Below are 22,128 nucleotides of genomic sequence, written 5' to 3'. Positions count from 1 at the left end.
CAGAGTTTCGCAAACTTCTTCGGAAGCGGTGAATCATTGCATTTCTCCAGAATCTGCCAAATTGCTGCACTGACCTCGAGTAACGTGTAGACCAGCGATGGCTAACCTGTGACACTTCAGGTACTGTGAAACTACAAGCCCCAGCATGCTTTGCCAGTTTCACAACACCTGGAGTGTCACAGGTTAGCCCTCACTGGTGTAGACCCTGGTCTTTAGTTTAACCCTACTTGTTAGTTACTGGGTTCCATAGAGCTGTGATAGGGAGAGCACCTGGACAAGCTATTAAGAGGCCAATATTAAACACTTCAGAACCAAGTTAGGATCTAAGATAAAGTATCCTTACTACAGCCTTTGTGGTGTGACAGTAACACGTCATGGTCATTGCTGTGCCTATAGGTTTCTTTACACGTGACTGCAGCTTAGGATGTTACATACATGGCTATATGTGAGCGGGTTCCTCTGTGTGCTCAGCAGTTCTCACAGGGAAGGTCACATCTCATATTAACAGGGAGCGTTACTCATTAACTTCTGCACTGCCAGAGACTGTGCCTTTCAATGAAGCAGAGTTAAAGGGAGGAATCTGTGAGCGGAGCCAGAATCTGACTTTATTTGCCTGTATATGTGTTTTGTAATTTCACTCATTTAATTTTCTATCCTCCAAGACCTTCTTCATCCTCACATGTTCCCTTCCTTGTGTGATGCCATCCACTCATACACTCTTTTTATTGTCAATCCCCAGCATATTTCCTCTATCCTCCATAGTCTATAGCTCCCTGCACCTGACATCCCCTGTTTAATTCTGTTTTTCTCTCCTCCCTTCTCACTCTTTTGCCATCTAAGTTACATCACACATTGAACCCTTATCAACTTGAACTGTAAACTGATCATACTCCCAGCAAATAGTAGAGACTAGTGTTAGTAGAGTTACACAAGGCAGACCGACAGTCACTCTATGGATGTTAAATGGACAGGTTTTGGAGAATATATGCTGGATTGGCAAACGAAAGCATAGGACCAAACAACACACATGTACTTATCTATAGAGCCCAGTATAGATCTGAAATAATCAGTAACAGAAACATCCAGGTATTTGGACAGTTTTATATGTAGACGAGAGAGTGAATTTCAGTGTGATAGACTCACACACATCCTGCAGCCTGTTATAGTTCTCTGCTGAGAGATCCTACGCCTGGAAGCATGGAACAGTTTGTGCCTCAAGATGTAAGTTCACAAGAGGAGGGGGGACTGCTATCATAACCAATGTTTCTGAACCTGTTTGACTTTCAACTAAGTTACTTATCTGACATGGATTGTACATTTTGTGATGGTCATTGAGTGGAAACGTTTTTAGTTTATGGATGTCAGGCTGAACTATTGTGTAAATGGAGATCGGACAAGTACAGGTACAGTATAATATGTAACAGTGGTCGAAAGTGGAAATTTAGAAGTGGCGGTATGGAAAATGTGATTTAAGTGAATTTGCTAGTTTTAAAATGATGGCAGTAGGAGAGGTATGCCATACCATGGTATACCAGATCACTGTGGCCACCGATATGTAAGGTTGGCAGTGTCGCTATTCTGCATCCTATGTACATGCTGCATGGAATGAGATGTCTCACTCTTCAGTTTATGACTTGTGATCTTTGACCATTTAAAGATCTCACCCAGATGAGCAAACTGTTCAAACTGTTCTAAGAAATATCAGATCATTCTAAATGTGGCTGAGAATTTTCATAGGTTTTGCCAATGGAATTTAGCCTTACGTGCTCCCCATCCTACTACAATTATACCACACAGCAAAATGATCTGACTGTTGTGGCCACAGCTCTTTACATAGAATTTTGCAAATAAAGTGCAGTAGGGCGTTCCCCAGAATTTTGAAACAATGGCGGAGATTGTATAATCGGAACTTCCCACCACCCTTCACCAATGAACTTGATTAGAACTATCTAATTCTGAAAACTCACTGAATGATTGGTATGCACATGGACCATTCTACATATTACGTACTCAAGATTATGAATGTGCCATAAAAATGATCATTCAGTCTACCCGCACATATAACAATACAACTATTATTAAGTATTGGGCACTCAAAACATGCTCATATTCCTGAACGATCCACTTGGGTAATTTTTAATAACATTGGATAAAATTGCATCTTAAGTGAAATTTGTTGCATCTGTCTATACCTCAATATAAGCCAAATTCCATAGGATCAGCATTGTAATAAATAGCTCATATAAAGGAAATATGAGGTAACTGCCATGCTGTGTCAGGTAATACAATACATTTTCGTGGACTTGGCTGTCCCTTAATTTTTTTAATAATGCATCACGCTGCTTTAGAAATTGTCATCAATGGCAGACGTCTCAATACATGACATGTAATTGTCCAGGTTGCCAGGGTAGTGTTGGTGTCACACTGCCAATACAGTGTGCTGAACCTTTGTGTCGTAATGAGATAATTAATTCCAGTGAGCAGGACCACAGTTGTCACCACTGAGACTGCTTGCTGCCCACCAGTGCTGCAATCCAGGCCTTGCCCTTAATGGTCATTAAATTTACTGCTGGCTCTGCTGGTTGGCCCATAAGTTTAAGCAGACCCTATGTCATGTTTATTAACTATTAACCCCTTCATAACCTGAGGCATTTCTTGCCTACCTGACCAGACCACATTACACAATTTTGCTGCGTGTTGGTTAGGAAGAGTCATTTTTAACTGCTTTGCTTGCTCTTGTATATTCTCATCCCTTTTCTTTTCCTTTATTTTTTATAAATTGCTTTTATTCCAAAAATGAATAGTCTAGTCCTCTTGAGTATATGGATACCAAATATGTGTATGGTATAAATGATGAACATATGATGCTGTTATATGAGTTTTAAAACAAAATATTAAGTGATCTAACAGCAGCCACTGTTAGATGTAGGCAACGTTACATTTATCAGTGCTGACAGACTGGGCATCTCTACACAGGGAGATCCCTGATGAAGCCACACTGGGGATTTCTTGTGATCAATACAGAAGTCCACATTAAGCTGCCCTGATGGTAAGACACTGTGTCTGATCATTAGGGCCACATCATTGGAAGCCAGGGATGTTATAGATAGCTGAGTTCTGGATATGTGGCTATGTACTATATTATATCGTAAATCTAACTCCACTCAGCACAAGGCTGTCTGTCATGAACATAGCAGTACCGATGGCAGGAGAGAATAGGTTAAAAAAAGCTATATACACTATTACACCATGTATCTTTACAGAATCCTGCAAGCTTTCCTTTAGCACAGTGAATTCTATATGTTTGTTCAGGTGCATCTGGAGGGGTGGAGAGGTGGGGGGAATGGTCATGTAAGAAGTGTTATGTGCGTATTGTCGCTAACCAATAACGATTGTCGAACCTCGATTTGTGTTTCCAACGCACAAAGATTTATTCGCAAAAAGTAGTATAATATGTTCAAGCGAAGTGATAATAAATACAGCCGTTACTTATCGCAGGCGCTCTGGATCCAGTGTGCAGTCATTCAATCCTGAAGTCTGGGGACAAGATGTCTGAACACTAGATGTGAAGCTGCTGCTTATATGCACACAGAAATACAGTAATACAATGAAGGTGGTATAGCTTGCTTCTATTGGTCCAGGTTTCAGGAAGGTCCAAGGGGTTGTCAATCATTGGCTAGTTCATCCTAAGGAATCCAAAGGAGGGGGTCATCTCTCCAGGGGGTATGCTCGGTTCTTCCCGCCAAGATTCCTTAGTCTTAAGTAGTCCATAATTCCCTATCATTCATAACTTGCGTATGCACTCTGCGATTCCTTCGCAGAGTGAACCAAACAGTGTCAAATGTTAAGAGGTTTATTATGACACCACATATGATATGATTCCTTCAACCTGTTCCATATATACTTCACTAATATGCATGTAACTTTAATATAACACATAAATACTACTATATTTCGACATAAATGACTATGTGTTGCAACTACCATTAATGTGTACTATTTTACAAGTATGCGTGTATGTGCGAATGTATGGTAAAAGACCAAATACTGTTGCTGCCACGTGTAGTAGCTGCGTACGCCCTTTCACGCCGTAGCGTGCCCTTGTACGCCGTAGCGTACCGTACGCATCTTTTCAGACAAAGACAACCAAGTTTGCTCGATTTTAATTGAAATGACTTTATCCAATTTGCTGACTTCGACAGAAGTGAGGATAAAAAACTAAAATAATGGCTTAATAAAAGCTTTCAGTTAGTTGTGTCGTTAAGTCACTCAGATTTGTAATGAGTATGATTATAATCTTTTGATGCTTTGTCACTGAAGGTAATCTGTTCCCTTTCTTCCAGTTGTCCCTTATGCACGTCATTTTCACGGCTTCCTCTACATTTGCAGGTGGAGCAGATGCTGTCTGATTTCAAGCTCCATGAAGAAGACTTGCAGGTCCTGATGGGCAGAATGCTGGCTGAGATGGAACGAGGTCTTCATTTGGAGACTAATGAAGAAGCTAGTGTTAAAATGCTACCCACCTATGTGCGATCCACCCCTGACGGCTCTGGTAAGAGGCCTAGGACTGTGTCACACGACATATACACATGCTTTCCTGGGCACAGAGATAATGTAGGCACCACCTCGAAAACATTTTCTTTATAATCAGAGGCTACATCATCAGGGTCTGGATGGGCAAAATAGCCCACCTCTTGTATATACTGTATCACACAGAGGGCCGATATAGAGGTACAGAAAGCAAATGTAATATGGTACATACAAGATTGAAGACACTTACATAACCTGTCCAAGTAGAAGACCAGGCGGTACTACCAGATGTAACCCAATGCAAAATATGGGCATTCTTCATCCATGATTGCAATCCACATTAATGATACAAAAGCGGTTGGATGTCAAATTATGGGTGAATAAAGATGCTTTTTGCAATTTGCTACATGCCAGTTGGACTGCTACATGCCAGTTGGACTGTCTCATGTCAGTAGTGTAAGCATATAATCCTATTTTTAACTATTTTTTTTGCAATGTTCCATCTCTTCATGGGAGTCCAGGGCACTGCCCCATGCAGACGCTTTTTTTTTTTTTTACCCCAGGCTCTGCGGTTATTCTGAAACGCGCTGGTTGCAAAAGGTGGGGAGTGTGCCGCAATCACAGGCATGTTTATTAGTTAATGGTAATCTTGCAGTGACTGGTCCACTTGTGTGATTATTTGAGTTAAGGGGTGCATGTAGTTAGGGCCGCCAAGAGGAATTTCAGGCCCCGGTACAGCAGCTTCTTAGGGCCTCTTCCATAGCCGCTGTAAGGGGGTGTGACCAGAGCAGGTCCGGGTCCCAGTACTTTGCACCTGTACAAGAAGCCACATACAGCGTTTGATGGAAGTAGGAGCAGGGTTTTCCAATAGCACAGCAGGGGTGTGAGCAGGGGAGGCCTGACAAACTTTAGCCCGGGAGGCAAGACTCGACTAGCAGCCTATTAGGGACATTTTAAAAGAAATAAAAAACAGGTAGCCCAGTGACTCAGCCCAAGGTAGCCCACTATGGGACCGGCTCGAGAAGCAGATGCCCCCCAGCCCACCCTGCCCCTGTATGTGATGCTCCTTTTACACCAATATCTCTGGATGAAACAAAGTTCCTAAATTCAACTTGTTGGAGATGAAAAAAGAAAACAAATTCCATCCAGCTAAAACTAAGTGCTACCAAATGCAAACTATTAAACTGGGTTCCTAATACTGATCCTCAAAATAAACCCTAATTTTGATTTAGCAGCTAGACACTTGTTTTCTGGGGGGAGGGAGGGTCACAGTTTGCCCATCTCTGCTGGAAGTAGTAAGGTATACTTTTGTTACTTGGGTACCTTTTTGCTGATGTCAAAATGAACCTGAACACAAACATAAATTTGCGTATAGCCCCACAAATCTTTATCATGGGAAGGTTTTTTTTATGACATAAGTGTTAATGTTTGTAATAGTAATATTCCATAGTGCAGTTATGTTGGATTTGTGTTTAGGAGGATTGTGCTTAGTGAGGAGGAAATATATTACAGTGCACTAGGCAGTCAGTTATGTCATTTTATGGTCTCAGCTTTGAGGAGATGGTCCGATATGCTCATTAGACAGAGTATGATCAATGGGTGCAGGACTTGTCACCACTCTGAAAACAAATATTGGCCTTGTTCAAACAGTGGCTCTGTGCTGAACCTCTGCTCATGTCCTTCACCCCCAGCACAGTGCAATAATGATTCAAGTTCTCTCTATTTTCTTTGCAAATCTTTTATTTACTTACCTCAAAAGTGACCAGCCATACAATGGGACTGTAGCCAGTAACACGAGGTTAGACAATGTCACATGTGATATCTCTGTAGTACAAATATATGAGTGTAGTTTGTAAATAATGATACACAGGCAGTGCCAGCTAGTCTATACTAAAGAGTGGAGGAAACATATCCCATATAGCTGTCATTGCAAATTATATACAACTGACACAATGCACAGTTCCCAAACTGTATCAACTAAGAGCCTTCCCTTTATTTCTTCTCCTTCGAGGTATACTCCAACCATTTTCCATCTGGCTCATCTCTCATTTCCTTGAACACTTTGCCACCTGGCTCCCTCACTTTCTCCTCTGACCTTCGATCATATTGGGGAACATTAATATGCCTATAGACAATCTCTCCAACTCTGCTGCCTCCAAACTTTTCTTCCTCTCCTTCTCCCTCTCAGTGGACATAGTCTCCCACCCACAGCAATGGCCACTACCTTGATCTGGTGTTTTCTCACCTCTGTACTGTCTCCAACTTCAACAGTTCACCTTTCCCTCTCGCTCAGTTAACATCTCCCCACCCATCTCACCATCTTCCTGCCCTAAAGTTACTGTCACCAAATACAACCTGGACACCATTGATCCTAATACTTTCTCCTTCTCCTTGGTATCACTTTTCTACCCCAGTACCAACCTTTGTTGCCCTGATCATGCTGTTTCCATCCCATCTACAATCACACCCTTGACTTTGTCACCCCAGCGGTCACTATCAGCCTTTGTCGGTCACCGCCTCAGTGTTGACACTCTAAACATATCTGTTATCTTTCAAAATACTTCTGTAGCGTGGAATATCTCTTTAGGAATTTGCACTTCATATTCATTCTCTCTTCTTGCAGTTCTGTCTTATCACTCTCTAAATAGTCCTACTTCAAGGCTCTCATTTCCTCCCAATCATACAACCCCCATCATCACTTTGCCATCTTCATCTTCCTCTTCTACTACCACTTCCCTCCTTTCTCTATGCTCTTGACTTTGCTTCCTACCTCAAATCCAAGTCCATACATCATGACAACTTTTCCAATCCATACCTTGTCCCCCCTCCAAACCTCCTCTGTTGATGCTATCTCCACCCCCACTCACTAGCCTACCCACTTTCTCTTACTTCACTTCTATATCTGCAGATGAAGTCTGCACTCTTCTGTCACCTGCTGTCTCTCGGTTATCTCATTTTCAATGTCCCAGTGTTTTCTTATACTCAATGTTTCTAAGACAGAAATAATCGTCTCCAGGAATCCCTCACATCCCCCTCTCTCTTGCTCTTGATAACATTACACTCTTCTCTGTCCCTCAAGTCCCCGACCAAGGGGCCATCCTTGACTCCCTCTCCTTCTAACCTCACCTGCAGTTCATCTCCAAATCCTGCTGTCTCCACCTCCTAAACATATCCAAGATCTGACCATTTCTTATTGAGAAAGCCATCAAAACTTTTATACATTTCCTTGAAATCCCTTACCTTGTCTACTGTAACTTCACTCTGACCTAGTCAAATCCTGCCTTGCTCCTCTTCAGTCTGTCCTCAATCCCTCCTCTCTATCACTGCTGTGCCTGCTACACTGGCTCCCAGTGGCCTACAGAATTAAATGTAAAATCCTTGCCTACAATTCTCTCAACCAATAGTCCTCATCTTACATCTCCAACCTCCTCTCTATCCAGGCCTACTTGTGTCAGTTGCCGTCCCTGTGCTTTTTCGTCCACACAGAGACAGACACCTTCTCACCTGCAGGACGCCGCGTCTGGTTGGTTAGCAACCTGAGGCATCAAATCCGGTCGCCCATCGGCTCCTATTGCATATGAACATCCCATTGCTAGTCAACAGGAGGGCTATTCTGACAGCCGGTGGCGGCTGCTGACATCACCATTGCCGGTGTTTCCAATTCCCCTGCCTCTATTTTAGGAATACTCTGGCACCATTGGGGTCTCCTATCTCCAGGCGTTTATGTGGTTCTACTACCTTCATTCAGACGCCCTGGTTTTGGACTCGTCTACTCCTTACACTCCTCTTGGATTCTCCCTTTGGCTCTTCATTTTCACTCCAGTATTTGATCCCTGCCTGCCTGACTATTCTTTTAGAACCTCCTTGTGTACTGTACTGACCGCATAGCTAGCCCTCGGCATTCCTGACCATCTCCTGGAGTACCGCGACCTGCACGTCTCTTGCAGCTAAATCCAAACCCCCTTGTGGGGCAGCACGTTGGACTCCATGCCTCCAGATAGCGTAGTACCAAAATCAGCAGATAGCTCCTAAAAGCTGACAACTTTGTGTTGGACTTTACCATCACTCCCACTCACTGTCTTGTAAATAACCTGATCTGCATTGCCAAGTAGTCTGTGTGTAATCTATAAATTAGTAGATGTCTTTGTATTATTATTTTTTTTATGTATTACGTAACGGTTTTATGGATCATTGCTCTCTGTTTATTGGATACTACTGTAAATTTAATCTACGGTGCTGTGGACCTTTTGTGGCGCCTCATAAATAAAAGATAATAATAAGCAACAAGTAAAATACAGCTCAGAATATTAGTTGTTTTCTAATTATAGTCCAAGAAGATGTCTATAAGATGTAAATTAATCAATACACCCTGATATTACATTGGGTACACATGTGCTATAACCCAATCAGATATCAGTTTTGAATAGTTAAGCTATACAAGAATTCTAAAAGCTGACATCTAATAAGTTGCTCTGGGTTACAGCACTTTGCTGCTCTTTGCATTAATACCTATATGTGATTTTGTCTCTTTGTCTGTCTCCTCTAGAGGTTGGTGATTTCCTGGCATTGGATTTGGGTGGTACTAACTTCCGTGTAATGCTGGTGAAAGTTGGAGAGGATCTGGATGGTCAGTGGAAAGTTGATACAAAGCACAAAATGTATTCTATTCCCGAGGACGCCATGACTGGAACCGCAGAAATGGTGAGAAAACCAGGCAGGGTGTTATTGCAAGAATAACAATTGATCAGCGCTCCCAATGGTTGGGGGACGGGAAAGAGGTTGCTGCCCCTATCCTAATGGGGGTAGAGTCTAAATCCCCCTAAATGCAGATAGCCAAAGAAAATGGAATAGGATTAGGCGCAAGAGGGATAGAATAGGGGAAATACAGGGAAGTGGTATTTGCAAGTGACAATGACACTCAGATATCCATAGAGTGGATAACAATTCTTATACCAAAATGTCCCAATTTCAAATATCTGATAACATTTTTTCTTACTGACTCTGCTTTCTCTCTCCAGCTGTTTGATTACATTGCTGAATGTATCTCTGATTATCTGGACCATCAAAACATGAAACACAAGAAGCTGCCCCTGGGATTTACCTTCTCCTTCCCAGTCAGACATGAAGATATTGACAAGGTGAAACACACTCTATGAGTGCAGATGCCTCAACCAATCCCAATCAATATCTGTGTGTATGCAGTGAGCCCCCATCACTGCATTGTGTATGGTATATGTACCCAGAGCCCCATCAATGCAGTGTGTATTGTATACGTGCCCAGAGCCCCGTGACTGCAGTGTGTATGGTATACGTGCCCAGAGCCCCGTCACTGCAGTGCGTATAGTATTTGTGCCCAGAGCTCCGTCACTGCAGTGTGTATAGTATACGTGCCCAGAGCCCCGTCACTGCAGTGTGTATAGTATACGTGCCCAGAGGCCCGTCACTGCAGTGTGTATGGTATACGTGCCCAGAGCCCCGTCACTGCAGTGTGTATGGTATACGTGCCCAGAGCCCCGTCACTGCAGTGTGTATGGTATACGTGCCCAGAGCCCCGTCACTGCAGTGTGTATGGTATACGTGCCCAGAGCCCTGTCACTGCAGTGTGTATGGTATACGTGCCCAGAGCCCTGTCACTGCAGTGTGTATGGTATACGTGCCCAGAGCCCTATCACTGCAGTGTGTATGGTATTTGTGCCCAGAGCCCTGTCACTGCAGTGTGTATGGTATACGTGCCCAGAGGCCCATCACTGCAGTGTGTATGGTATACGTGCCCAGAGCCCTGTCACTGCAGTGTGTATGGTATACGTGCCCAGAGCCCTGTCACTGCAGTGTGTATGGTATACGTGCCCAGAGCCCTATCACTGCAGTGTGTATGGTATTCGTGCCCAGAGCCCTGTCACTGCAGTGTGCATGGTATATGTGCCCAGAGCCCTGTCACTGCAGTGTGTATGGTATACGTGCCCAGAGCCCCGTCACTGCAGTGTGTATGGTATACGTGCCCAGAGCCCTGTCACTGCAGTGTGTATGGTATACGTGCCCAGAGCCCTATCACTGCAGTGTGTATGGTATACGTGCCCAGAGCCCTGTCACTGCAGTGTGTATGGTATACGTGCCCAGAGCCCTGTCACTGCAGTGTGTATGGTATACGTGCCCAGAGCCCTATCACTGCAGTGTGTATGGTATACGTGCCCAGAGCCCTGTCACTGCAGTGTGTATGGTATACGTGCCCAGAGCCCTATCACTGCAGTGTGTATGATATACGTGCCCAGAGCCCCGTCACTGCAGTGTGTATGGTATACGTGCCCAGAGCCCTGTCACTGCAGTGTGTATGGTATACGTGCCCAGAGCCCTATCACTGCAGTGTGTATGGTATACGTGCCCAGAGCCCTGTCACTGCAGTGTGTATGGTATACGTGCCCAGAGCCCTGTCACTGCAGTGTGTATGGTATACGTGCCCAGAGCCCTATCACTGCAGTGTGTATGGTATACGTGCCCAGAGCCCTGTCACTGCAGTGTGTATGGTATACGTGCCCAGAGCCCTGTCACTGCAGTGTGTATGGTATACGTGCCCAGAGCCCTATCACTGCAGTGTGTATGGTATATGTGCCCAGAGCCCTGTCACTGCAGTGTGTATGGTATACGTGCCCAGAGCCCTATCACTGCAGTGTGTATGGTATACGTGCCCAGAGCCCTATCACTGCAGTGTGTATGGTATATGTGCCCAGAGCCCTGTCACTGCAGTGTGTATGGTATATGTGCCCAGAGCCCTATCACTGCAGTGTGTATGGTATATGTGCCCAGAGCCCTGTCACTGCAGTGTGTATGGTATATGTGCCCAGAGACCTATCACTGCAGTGTGTATGGTATATGTGCCCAGAGCCCTGTCATTGCAGTGTGTATGGTATACGTGCCCAGAGCCCTGTCACTGCAGTGTGTATGGTATATGTGCCCAGAGCCCTGTCATTGCAGTGTGTATGGTATACGTGCCCAGAGCCCTGTCACTGCAGTGTGTATGGTATACGTGCCCAGAGCCCTATCACTGCAGTGTGTATGGTATACATGCCCAGAGCCCTATCACTGCAGTGTGTATGGTATACGTGCCCAGAGCCCTGTCACTGCAGTGTGTATGGTATACGTGCCCAGAGCCCTATCACTGCAGTGTGTATGGTATACGTGCCCAGAGCCCTGTCACTGCAGTGTGTATGGTATACGTGCCCAGAGCCCTATCACTGCAGTGTGTATGGTATATGTGCCCAGAGCCCTGTCACTGCAGTGTGTATGGTATATGTGCCCAGAGCCCTGTCACTGCAGTGTGTATGGTATATGTGCCCAGAGCCTTGTCACTGCAGTGTGTATGGTATATGTGCCCAGAGACCTATCACTGCAGTGTGTATGGTATATGTGCCCAGAGCCCTGTCACTGCAGTGTGTATGGTATATGTGCCCAGAGCCCTATCACTGCAGTGTGTATGGTATATGTGCCCAGAGCCCTATCACTGCAGTGTGTATGGTATACGTGCCCAGAGCCCTGTCACTGCAGTGTGTATGGTATACGTGCCCAGAGCCCTATCACTGCAGTGTGTATGGTATATGTGCCCAGAGCCCTGTCACTGCAGTGTGTATGGTATATGTGCCCAGAGCCCTGTCACTGCAGTGTGTATGGTATATGTGCCCAGAGCCTTGTCACTGCAGTGTGTATGGTATATGTGCCCAGAGACCTATCACTGCAGTGTGTATGGTATATGTGCCCAGAGCCCTGTCACTGCAGTGTGTATGGTATATGTGCCCAGAGCCCTATCACTGCAGTGTGTATGGTATACGTGCCCAGAGCCCTGTCACTGCAGTGTGTATGGTATACGTGCCCAGAGCCCTGTCACTGCAGTGTGTATGGTATACGTGCCCAGAGCCCTATCACTGCAGTGTGTATGGTATACATGCCCAGAGCCCTGTCACTGCAGTGTGTATGGTATACGTGCTCAGAGCCCTGTCACTGCAGTGTGTATGATATACGTGCCCAGAGCCCTGTCACTGCAGTGTGTATGGTATACGTGCCCAGAGCCCTGTCACTGCAGTGTGTATGGTATACGTGCCCAGAGCCCTATCACTGCAGTGTGTATGGTATACGTGCCCAGAGGCCTATCACTGCAGTGTGTATGGTATATGTGCCCAGAGCCCTGTCACTGCAGTGTGTATGGTATATGTGCCCAGAGCCCTATCACTGCAGTGTGTATGGTATATGTGCCCAGAGCCCTGTCACTACAGTGTGTATGGTATACGTGCCCAGAGCCCTATCACTGCAGTGTGTATGGTATATGTGCCCAGAGCCCTGTCACTACAGTGTGTATGGTAATCGTGCCCAGAGACCCGTCACTGCAAAATGTGCTCGGAGCCCTATCACTTGCTTTTAACTCTAACTTTCCTATCAGACTCTCTGGATGCAGACAACAGCTATTACATCATGAGAGTATTAGATTGAAGCCCTAGAAGGAATTGTGACAGCACTTCACTGTTTTACCCCAAATACATAGCCAGAGTCTTCTACGTGCACCAGGTTGTCAGCTCTGCAGTGTTAAACTGAACGTGTAACTGATCATCTTTTCTATACAGGGGATCCTTCTGAATTGGACCAAAGGGTTCAAAGCATCAGGAGCAGAGGGGAACAATGTGGTTGGACTGCTGAGAGATGCCATCAAGAGAAGAGGGGTGAGATACAATAGCACAGTGTGGTTCAAAAAACAGATGGTTCAGTATAATGAAATGGCAGAACAAGGGACAAGTAAATCTGCTAATTACTAACAGAGTCTCTCAGTTCACAGTTTTGAAATATAATCACTGAGGTGGACCTAGTACTGACATTTTCAAACTGAGAAATACCCAACATACAGATGTAGCACGCATCAAATTGTCATTGAACGCTTGGGGTTTTCGCTGACGTAGTGCGAGTTCTCCAGACAGAAGCATAGCTTTAAACACCAAACCCTTCATATTTTTGCTTCTTTCAACAACATGGCTGGTCGTCTGGTGAACTTTTGTATTGTGTTAAGGAAGTAGTACTCCTGTTGCCTATATCGGCATAAAAATACAACAGAGCGGTTAGAGAGACCAGCGACTAGTTACATGATTCTAATGGTGACACTCCTTCACAGACACTTATTTATTGTATAGTGGGGGTTTACTAGCGGGCTGGTCTGCTTTTTGGACCTGGGGATAGCATGATATATGTGAGGTGTGAATGGTCCATGCATTCGTTTGCTCTGTAATAGAGACAAATACAGTGTAAAGATTTGCTCAAGACAAGAACATATACAGTAATATGCAGTAAGTTGCAGTATATGATTCAGATCCTTCTGAATGTACAGTTATGTCACCAGACTGACTGAAAACTTTCAAACATGCACAGTTCAGTCCCATAAAAGTGATATCTGGTGCCACAAAGGTAATGCACATGACTTCAGTGTTATGCCCTGCAAAGCAGCAGCAGCTTTTTATATAGCGCCACTAATTCCACTTGACTAATTTCATTTGTTTCCTTAAAGCGACAGCACACAGAAAATTGATGGAATCACCCAGCATTGGAGGACAATTATATTTGTGCTACATCTATAACATACTGGACATTTGCCATATAAGTTATTTAATGATTCAGCTAATAAGCCAAACTTAATGGTATATTTACACTAACATATAGTCAAGGTCAATATACAAAGACTTATTTAATGAACATACAAATGAAAAGGGGTCATCAAGTGTAAATAGAAGAAAGACGATTTCACCACCACTGTGGGAAAGGGTTCTTTACGGTCAGGGTGATTAAGTTGTAAAATCCCTTACCACATGAGGTGGATATGGGAAATTCACTAACAGAATGTAAAGATGGATTGGATATTCTTCTTACGAGAAATGGTATCTGTAGCTATAATTAGTTGAGACTATTATGACTGATGCAGGGAATTTATTCAATGGCCATTATTGGGATGACAATGTGGTGTTTTTTCACCCGTGAGGCTAAATTGGCAATTGTCACACAGAGGGTTCTAGTTTGCCATGCTTTGGCTCAACACAATATCTGGAAGGTTGAACTTGATGGACCTGTGTTTTTTTTTTAAATTCAAAATTTTATTGCATAATAAAGAATGAATGACATAAACTTTGGACAACAAGCATTTTGATTGAAATAATCACAGAGCAGAGTAGAAATCCAGCAATGTCACTCACAAAACAGTAGAATATATTGTAATATAACAAAGTGGTAATGGGTAAGGGGTGGGAGAGGGAGGGGGTGGGCATTGAAGGAGGTGTAGGGTAGGTAAGGGAGGGGGGGGAGGGGTGATGGCCGTCTCATGGAGTATACTAAAAAAAATATGTTCATCTTCAGAAGGGAGCGCTATCAGGTCTGCATGGGAGTATTTTAAAGAAGTAAGGGGGCCGATGTTATCTGGAGTTGTGTAGGGAGAGACTATTTGGAGGAAGAGAAAACTGTGGGAATCCTAGGCATAAAGCCAGGGGGCCCAAATTTGATGGAATTTGTCTTCTTTGTCTCGCAGCAGCGACGTGATTTTTTCCATGTTGGCAATGAACCATTTATATGATCTAAGAGAAGAGATACTTTTGCTTGTTTCCAAAATTTAGCAATCAGGCATCTAGCGGCTGCCAGGACATGTGAAGCAAGTTTTGCAGAGGGGGTGGACCTGTGTTTTTAGTCAACCTTACTATGTACTTATGCAGAAATAAGTATTTTTGACACAATAATTTACCAGGAAAGCCTGCTGAGCTGCTGAGCTACATTACAAGTACTGTACGTTATAAATAGTGGTCATTATGATGATGTCCCTTTTAGACCTCCTGAATTTATCCTTATCTCATCTCTGCCCTCTCTAGGATTTTGAGATGGATGTTGTTGCCATGGTGAATGATACTGTTGCAACAATGATCTCTTGCTACTATGAAGATCATGGCTGTGAAGTTGGCATGATAGTAGGCAAGTATGCACTCACATACCTATATAATAATTTAGTATAATCCAAATTGCCTCGATCTATATAGCTGATCCTGTTAAGGATTACAAAGTGTTTAAATAAAACCCATACTCTTACTTACCTGCTACACCCGATAGTTATAATTGGTCACATATCACTCTCCACTCTGCTCTTCTTGCATTCTGGGAACCGCTCAGCTAAGCAGGAGAGGAGAGTGTAGCATGAGATTGTTAGACCCATCTGGAACCACAGAGGAGCCAGTGAACAGAGAGTAGCTAGTAAGTCAAAGTTTGTGGTTTAACTCTTTTTGCTACACCCAATACAAAATTTGTAGGCAATTCCAAACATTTTTTAAAATTAAAATAAAAAAAAAAATGATGTGCCTACATGAAAAGGCTCTCATGTGTTAGAAACAGAATACAAGGACTCAAATTTGACACAAAACAATGCAGCTGACTCTGTCACATGACACATGTGCAGACAGTACCCACTCCTAAGGTTCTAAAGGGTTACAAGCATTCTGAGTGACACATTGACAATACTGAGACTTGTCCTTACACATGGACAACTAATAACGTGTCACATCTATTTCCAGGCACTGGCTGCAATGCGTGTTACATGGAAGAGATGTGTAATGTGGAGCTGGTGGAGGGAGAAGAGGGTCGTATGTGCGTCAACACTGAGTGGGGTGCGTTTGGGGACACGGGTGAGCTGGAAGACTTTCGACTGGAGTATGACCGAGTTGTAGATGAAGGCTCACTAAATCCTGGTCAGCAACTGTAAGGACACACATTGCTCCCATCTGTCTATGTTAGTGGTAGAACTAATCAATACGCCCCATCCTCCAGTCTGTGTATCAATACCATAAATAGTTCCTAATGGGATTTTACAATTGTAGTGGAGGAATGTTACAGTAGAACATTTATTTTAGCATATATAAATTGTTTAAGCTTTCTCAAGAAACCAACACAGAGACTGGAACCAGGGTCCCCAGAAATACTTTTCTTTTATGTTTGTTCAAGATGTTAGGACATTACCATGTTTCTCGTAGGGTGCACTTTGCTTGAGTGTTTCAGTGTCCTCTGTGGTGAAGTTTTTCTCTGCTACCCTCTCTCATGATTATATCTTGACTGGCACAGCTATGAGAAGATGATTGGTGGAAAGTACATGGGAGAGCTGGTCAGGCTGGTCCTGATGAAGATGGTGAATGAAAATCTGTTATTTGGAGGAGAAGCTTCTGAAAAACTGAAGACAAGAGGAAGTTTTGATTCTCAGTTTGTGTCACAGATAGAAGGGTAAAGAGACTAAACATGCCTGCTCCTTGTGTTGCTACAGCTTCATGCTTTCACAATCCTGCACTCATACGCTCCATCATGCCTAGCTAGCTAGATACGTTCAGATACACATGATCCCCAGGTCGCGAAATGACTGGATTTGTGTTTAATTTGGCTACTCCTTGTCCAAATGCTGCTTGAGGCTAACTTCAGTTGTCGCACACTCCCAACAATGAATGGATGATTGGTTAAAAAACAAAGAAGCATAAAAGTGGAGGCCACCTTCAAGGTAGTCTCAAGACAATGTGGCCTAAATTAGCCAAGCTGAAAGACGAATGTGTGTGGCCAGCTTTAGACACTCATCGCTCTTCTTCATTAGTCCAATCGCCCAACTCTCCCCATCAGCATCCATTTCCTATCTCGCACTGTCTCCTTACCCATATCTTACTTAATCTCCTGGGGTATTTCTTCTGAAGCACTCTTTCCTCCATATCTGATTCACCTTACTTCTATTACGTCCCTGAGTTTTACGCTTCTTCTCCTTCTTCTCACTTCCAGAGATTCTTCAGATTTCAAACAAACCTGCAACATCTTGCGAACGCTGGGTGTGCGGCACACGCTGGGGGACTGTCAGGCCGTGCACATGGCTTGTGAAAGCGTGTCCACACGAGCAGCTGTCATGTGTGCTGCCGGTCTTGCTGGGGTACTCCACCGCATGCATAAAAATCGGGGAGAAGACATTCTGCAGATCACAGTAGGAGTGGATGGATCTGTTTACAAACTGCACCCTTGGTTAGCTAAGTATTGTTTTATGTTATCGCTATTGTTAATGGCATATTCTACCTGTGTACCGTTTGTCTTCAGCCACGTAACAAGACGGCTTGTTTAATGCCATTTTGTCTCCTTTTAGCTTCAAGGACAAGTTCCATGCTACAGTCCGCAAGTTGACGCCAAAGTGTGACATCATCTTCATCCAATCAGAGGAAGGCAGTGGGCGAGGCGCTGCCCTGATATCGGCAGTGGCACACAAGATGGCTTCTCTTATTGGTCATTAGCAATCGTTTCACTCTATTCCCTGGAAACACGTTTTTCCCTACCTCCCGAGATCTACTGAGCTTCTGTAGGCCAGCACAAATATCTACGAAGCTTCCTCAACCCCCCATACTGTCCCATAAACCTGGAGTACAACTACTAACCCATCATGTAATGCAGGAGGCACAGAACCTCTCTCCATATCGTCATCTACATACATCTGCAGAACATTGTTATTTATGCAGTCTCTTCAGAACACTATTTACAATGCAGCAATACATATTTGCTACTGAATGAACACCAAATCAGCATGTCTTAATCCAATAATTCTCCCCTTAGTTTGGTTGCTATTTCATTGTTATTACTAAATCAGTGTAATGCAAAATGTGCAGAAAGCAGAGCCCACAACATTGTTCTCAAGCAGACCTCCTTCCTCCCGAGTCCAACATGATTATAATGTACTCATCCAACTGGCAGGGAAAAAACAATGGTAGTTCTCCTTAAAGCCATGTGTCCTGGTGTGTACTACACTCTATATGAAAAAAGGCAACACATTGGTCTCTATTCCTTGCTTTTCATTTACTGTATTCTCAACATTATACAAGTTACCCCTGTGGAATTTCTCAGGTAATTACTTACAGCAAGTCTGCTCTGTGATGTCCCAAGATGCTGTATAAATGGGAGGACACATGCAGAGCGGAACAACCTGTTTACAGACACTGACAGTCTGACAAACCCTGTACTCAGCATCCAGCCTGGAGACTGGACAGGAAGTACAACCATGTCTGTCCATTAGTGGGATGTCTATACTTCAATTTACACAACAAGGTGACACAGAAAGAATGCGGTCAACACGAATGACACGAGAGCTTGCAGTCAAGAATCCTGCTTTAAACTGAGCATTCACACATTGTAACCAGTTATCTTTTCTCCCAAGGACCAAAATAAGATAAATAATGTCTTAGACGCTGAACTTTGTCTTAACTGTGTCACCTGTGAATATAAATGTGTAGTAAAACAGGAAGCAGACATTATAGCAGAGTGCTTTAGACATATATGTGAATCAATATATGAGATAAAACAGTGCAGTAGCAAAAGAGTTGAAGGTAGAATGCAACATTTCTGACTGAACGTAAGAAGAAAATGGAGGATATTTCTGGAAATGGGTGCACAGGTAACTGTAATAAAGCTGCTGCTACCCATATAACATATGGGACCATTGCTTTCGTTTTCCATTTGGACCGTCCTGATTTGCGATGGGCAAGGTGCGGTCTGATTGTTATAAACATGGTTACCTAGGATGTTGGTTGTGTGTATTTTGGTTGTGACTTTTAGGTTTGGTTTAGGTGCAGATAGTTATAAGACTTGTTTTAACCCCACTTTGTATTTTGGAGTGTTGAGAGATATGTTATAGCGCATTTTGCAGTTACCTGTGCACAAATTTTCATGAATGTCCCATAGAGTGTTCGAAGAGCTCTCTTACAATGGGGGATTTCATAGCTGTTTATATGCAGGTAGTGAGAGCTGGCCATAGGTCAGTACATAGATGGTTAGTGTCTGAGCCTCACTTCAGTGTTCTCCAATGTTTGTTATGGGTTTAACTTATATATCCAAATAATAATGGTCCGGATTAATAGGTTAATTTCCTGTCATATGCGTTTCTAGGCAGGCAGGAACTTTGTGGACATCTATGTTGGTTTGTTCACAAAGAATCATAATAATTGTTTTTCAACAAGATGATAATGTTATTACAAAGTGTTTGCAAACTGTAGCATCTGTTCCTTGAAGGACTTAGCCTGGTGCATCCACTGGGGGCAGGCTGCAGACTATACCTCTTATAGATTATGCTGCTTATTGTAAGATATTAATACGGACATACAGTGCCTGCATGTATGTGTATTACGTACGTTGCTGTGACATGTATGTATTTATCGGACATAACTGAACATTCCTCTTGGAATGATCATGGGTATCCATCAACTATGAATGGTGATCTACAGCCATAAAATCAAGTCTTCACTGTGTTTAAAACATACATTCTCCTGACTATCATCTAGAACATTAGTCACTATGGTATACTAAGGAACTAGGGGTATAATTCATGCTCTCGGTATATTTTTGTCAACAGTTTTTTACTCTATAACAATAAAAAAAAAATACATAGTTTAAAAAAATATATGTGGAAATGTAGGCACTAAATGTAACAAGTGTTATTCGTTATCAAATTTATTGCAAGTATTTGTGCTCTGTCTGGTGCCAAATGGTTCACTACATTCTTTTTCAATAGGCTGACTGCCAGGATGTGTTTTAAATATGAAGTGCCTATCTATATTGCCAGAGATTTGGTATGCCCCCAAATAACTGCATGTGTGGGCCCAGAAAGACCACCAATTGCAACCCACATCTGATCAGGATCAATGAGGTTTGGATAGAAATTGCCAGAAAATCCTGTTGGCCTAGATTAATGTGTGCAGCATCGACCGACGATAATAATTGGGCCTCAAAGGATCTGGTAGTTCAGCTGGAAAATGTGCAAAGTGTCCACAACAAATTTGGGCACACATAGCATAGACCTGTTGCTGAGTACTCAGACCGTAAAGTGGCATGTGTGTGGGCCACTTAAGTAGCAGATATGCTTAGAAAATGAAAACTGGTCACATGTCGGCAACCTGGGGAGATCTGGCCATTCTCTGTATAGCGCTACGCAACTTGATTGGCGCTATATACAAGTAAACATTAATAATAATAACAGCGGGTAGTGGTCAGCGTTACATATATGTTTGTGAATGGTTCTGGTAGCTGTCACAAAGCAACTAGATAAATAATGGAGGATAGAGGAGATACCACACATCTTAAAGACAATTGTACAACTTATTTTATGGCTGTAGACCCCTTCAATAAGGAGTATTAGAGTCTTATGTTTTCTGTGACATCATTTTACATCTGTATTTTCATGTTTTTTGAGTTTTAATTGATCGACTGTTATTCAAACCTTATACATATTCTTGTGGTTTTTTTTTTTAATGACAAAACAATCAAGTAGTGTTTAAACTTTTGTTCAATTCAATGTTTTAATTTATTGGTTAAAAAAGTGACACTTGCGGTGGTAAGTTTGTTTATTGATATCTGGCATTATGTTGAACTGTGATGCCGCACTCTTCCTTTGAGAGTAAATGGTTGCACCGTTAAGATGTCTCTGAGCTGTTGTATAAGTATTAAAACAATGCAGTTATTAACCAGTCTGGTTCCAGTGTGTTATATTTTTGACCTTTGTGTCACATTACAAAGAAATACATTATCACCAATTCAGGAACTTACAGAGCTGCAGATACTTGGGATAAACTCCTGGGGGAATATTTACTAAATTGCGGGTTTGAAAAGGTGGAGAAGTTGCCTATAGCAACCAATAAGATTCTAGCTGTCATTTTATAGAATGTACTAAATAAATGATAACTAGAATCTGATTGGTTGCTATAGGCAACATCTATACTTTTTCAAACCCGCAGTTTATTAAATATACTACCTGGAATCTCTGTCCTCCAGAACATATAATAAAGTTATTAAACTCTACATGTTGCATATGCACAGTAGATGCAGCCATTTTGCCATTAGAATTCAGCCTATGAATTGACTAAGAACCAATGACATCGCAGTGGCATGCTCAGGCAATCTTAGACAACCACACCTATGTATATAAATTATACATTTAATAGCTGACTTCATAGACAGTCATTGCCAGTTTGCATAGCATATCTTAAACAATCACCCTGTGCATGCCCAGAAAGTGGGCGTACGTATATCCACGATTCTACCACTTAAACCAGCCAGCTTCTGGAGAGGTCTGCAGATGATGATGGTCTCCAACACTAGCAAACTGCTTATGATTGGCTGCTTGCAGTTGCACCACTGAATCTGATTGGTGCTTTATTCCTTACTTGGGCATATATTATCATCATCATCATCAGTTATTTATATAGCGCCACTAATTCCACAGCGCTGTACAGAGAACTCATTCACATCAGTCCCTGCCCCATTGGAGCTTACAATCTAAATTCCCTAACATACACACACACACAGACAGGGAGAGAGAGAGACTAGGGTCAATTTTGATAGCAGCCAATTAACCTACCAGTATGTTTTTGGAGTGTGGGAGGAAACTGGAGCACCCGGAGGAAACCCACGCAAACACGGGGAGAACATACAAACTCCACACAGATAAGGCCATGGTCGGTAATCAAACTCATGACCCCAGTGCTGTGAGGAAGAAGTGCTAACCACTAGGCCACTGTGCTGCCCATTATGCTTTTATGTGCATGT

At 43.1% G+C, this 22,128-nt stretch overlaps 1 protein-coding gene across 1 annotated transcript; it reads left to right on the top strand.

Annotated features, from left to right (window-relative positions):
- Positions 1-590: 590 nt before the first annotated feature.
- On the top strand, positions 591-21,041 carry GCK (glucokinase). The gene is made up of 10 exons (XM_075207240.1): positions 591-1,221; positions 4,390-4,552; positions 9,077-9,231; positions 9,549-9,668; positions 13,137-13,232; positions 15,408-15,507; positions 16,101-16,284; positions 16,645-16,800; positions 17,338-17,571; positions 17,690-21,041. Exons 1-10 carry the CDS (start codon positions 1,198-1,200, stop codon positions 17,832-17,834), a joined length of 1,377 nt encoding a protein of 458 aa, XP_075063341.1. The 5' UTR covers positions 591-1,197; the 3' UTR covers positions 17,835-21,041.
- The last annotated feature ends 1,087 nt before the right edge of the window (positions 21,042-22,128 follow it).

Source organism: Mixophyes fleayi, chromosome 4 (assembly GCF_038048845.1).
Source record: "Mixophyes fleayi isolate aMixFle1 chromosome 4, aMixFle1.hap1, whole genome shotgun sequence".
NCBI lineage: Eukaryota > Metazoa > Chordata > Amphibia > Anura > Limnodynastidae > Mixophyes > Mixophyes fleayi.
Note: the sequence above shows the minus strand (reverse complement) of the source record. Positions and strands in the feature narration are given on the sequence as shown.

Coding starts and splice junctions, on each gene's coding strand:
- GCK (XM_075207240.1), top strand. CDS start 1,198: ATGGAACAGTTTGTGCCTCAAGAT. Junction 13,233..15,407: donor ATGCCATCAAGAGAAGAGGG/GTGAGATACAAT, acceptor TGCCCTCTCTAG/GATTTTGAGATGGATGTTGT. Junction 15,508..16,100: donor TGAAGTTGGCATGATAGTAG/GCAAGTATGCAC, acceptor ATCTATTTCCAG/GCACTGGCTGCAATGCGTGT.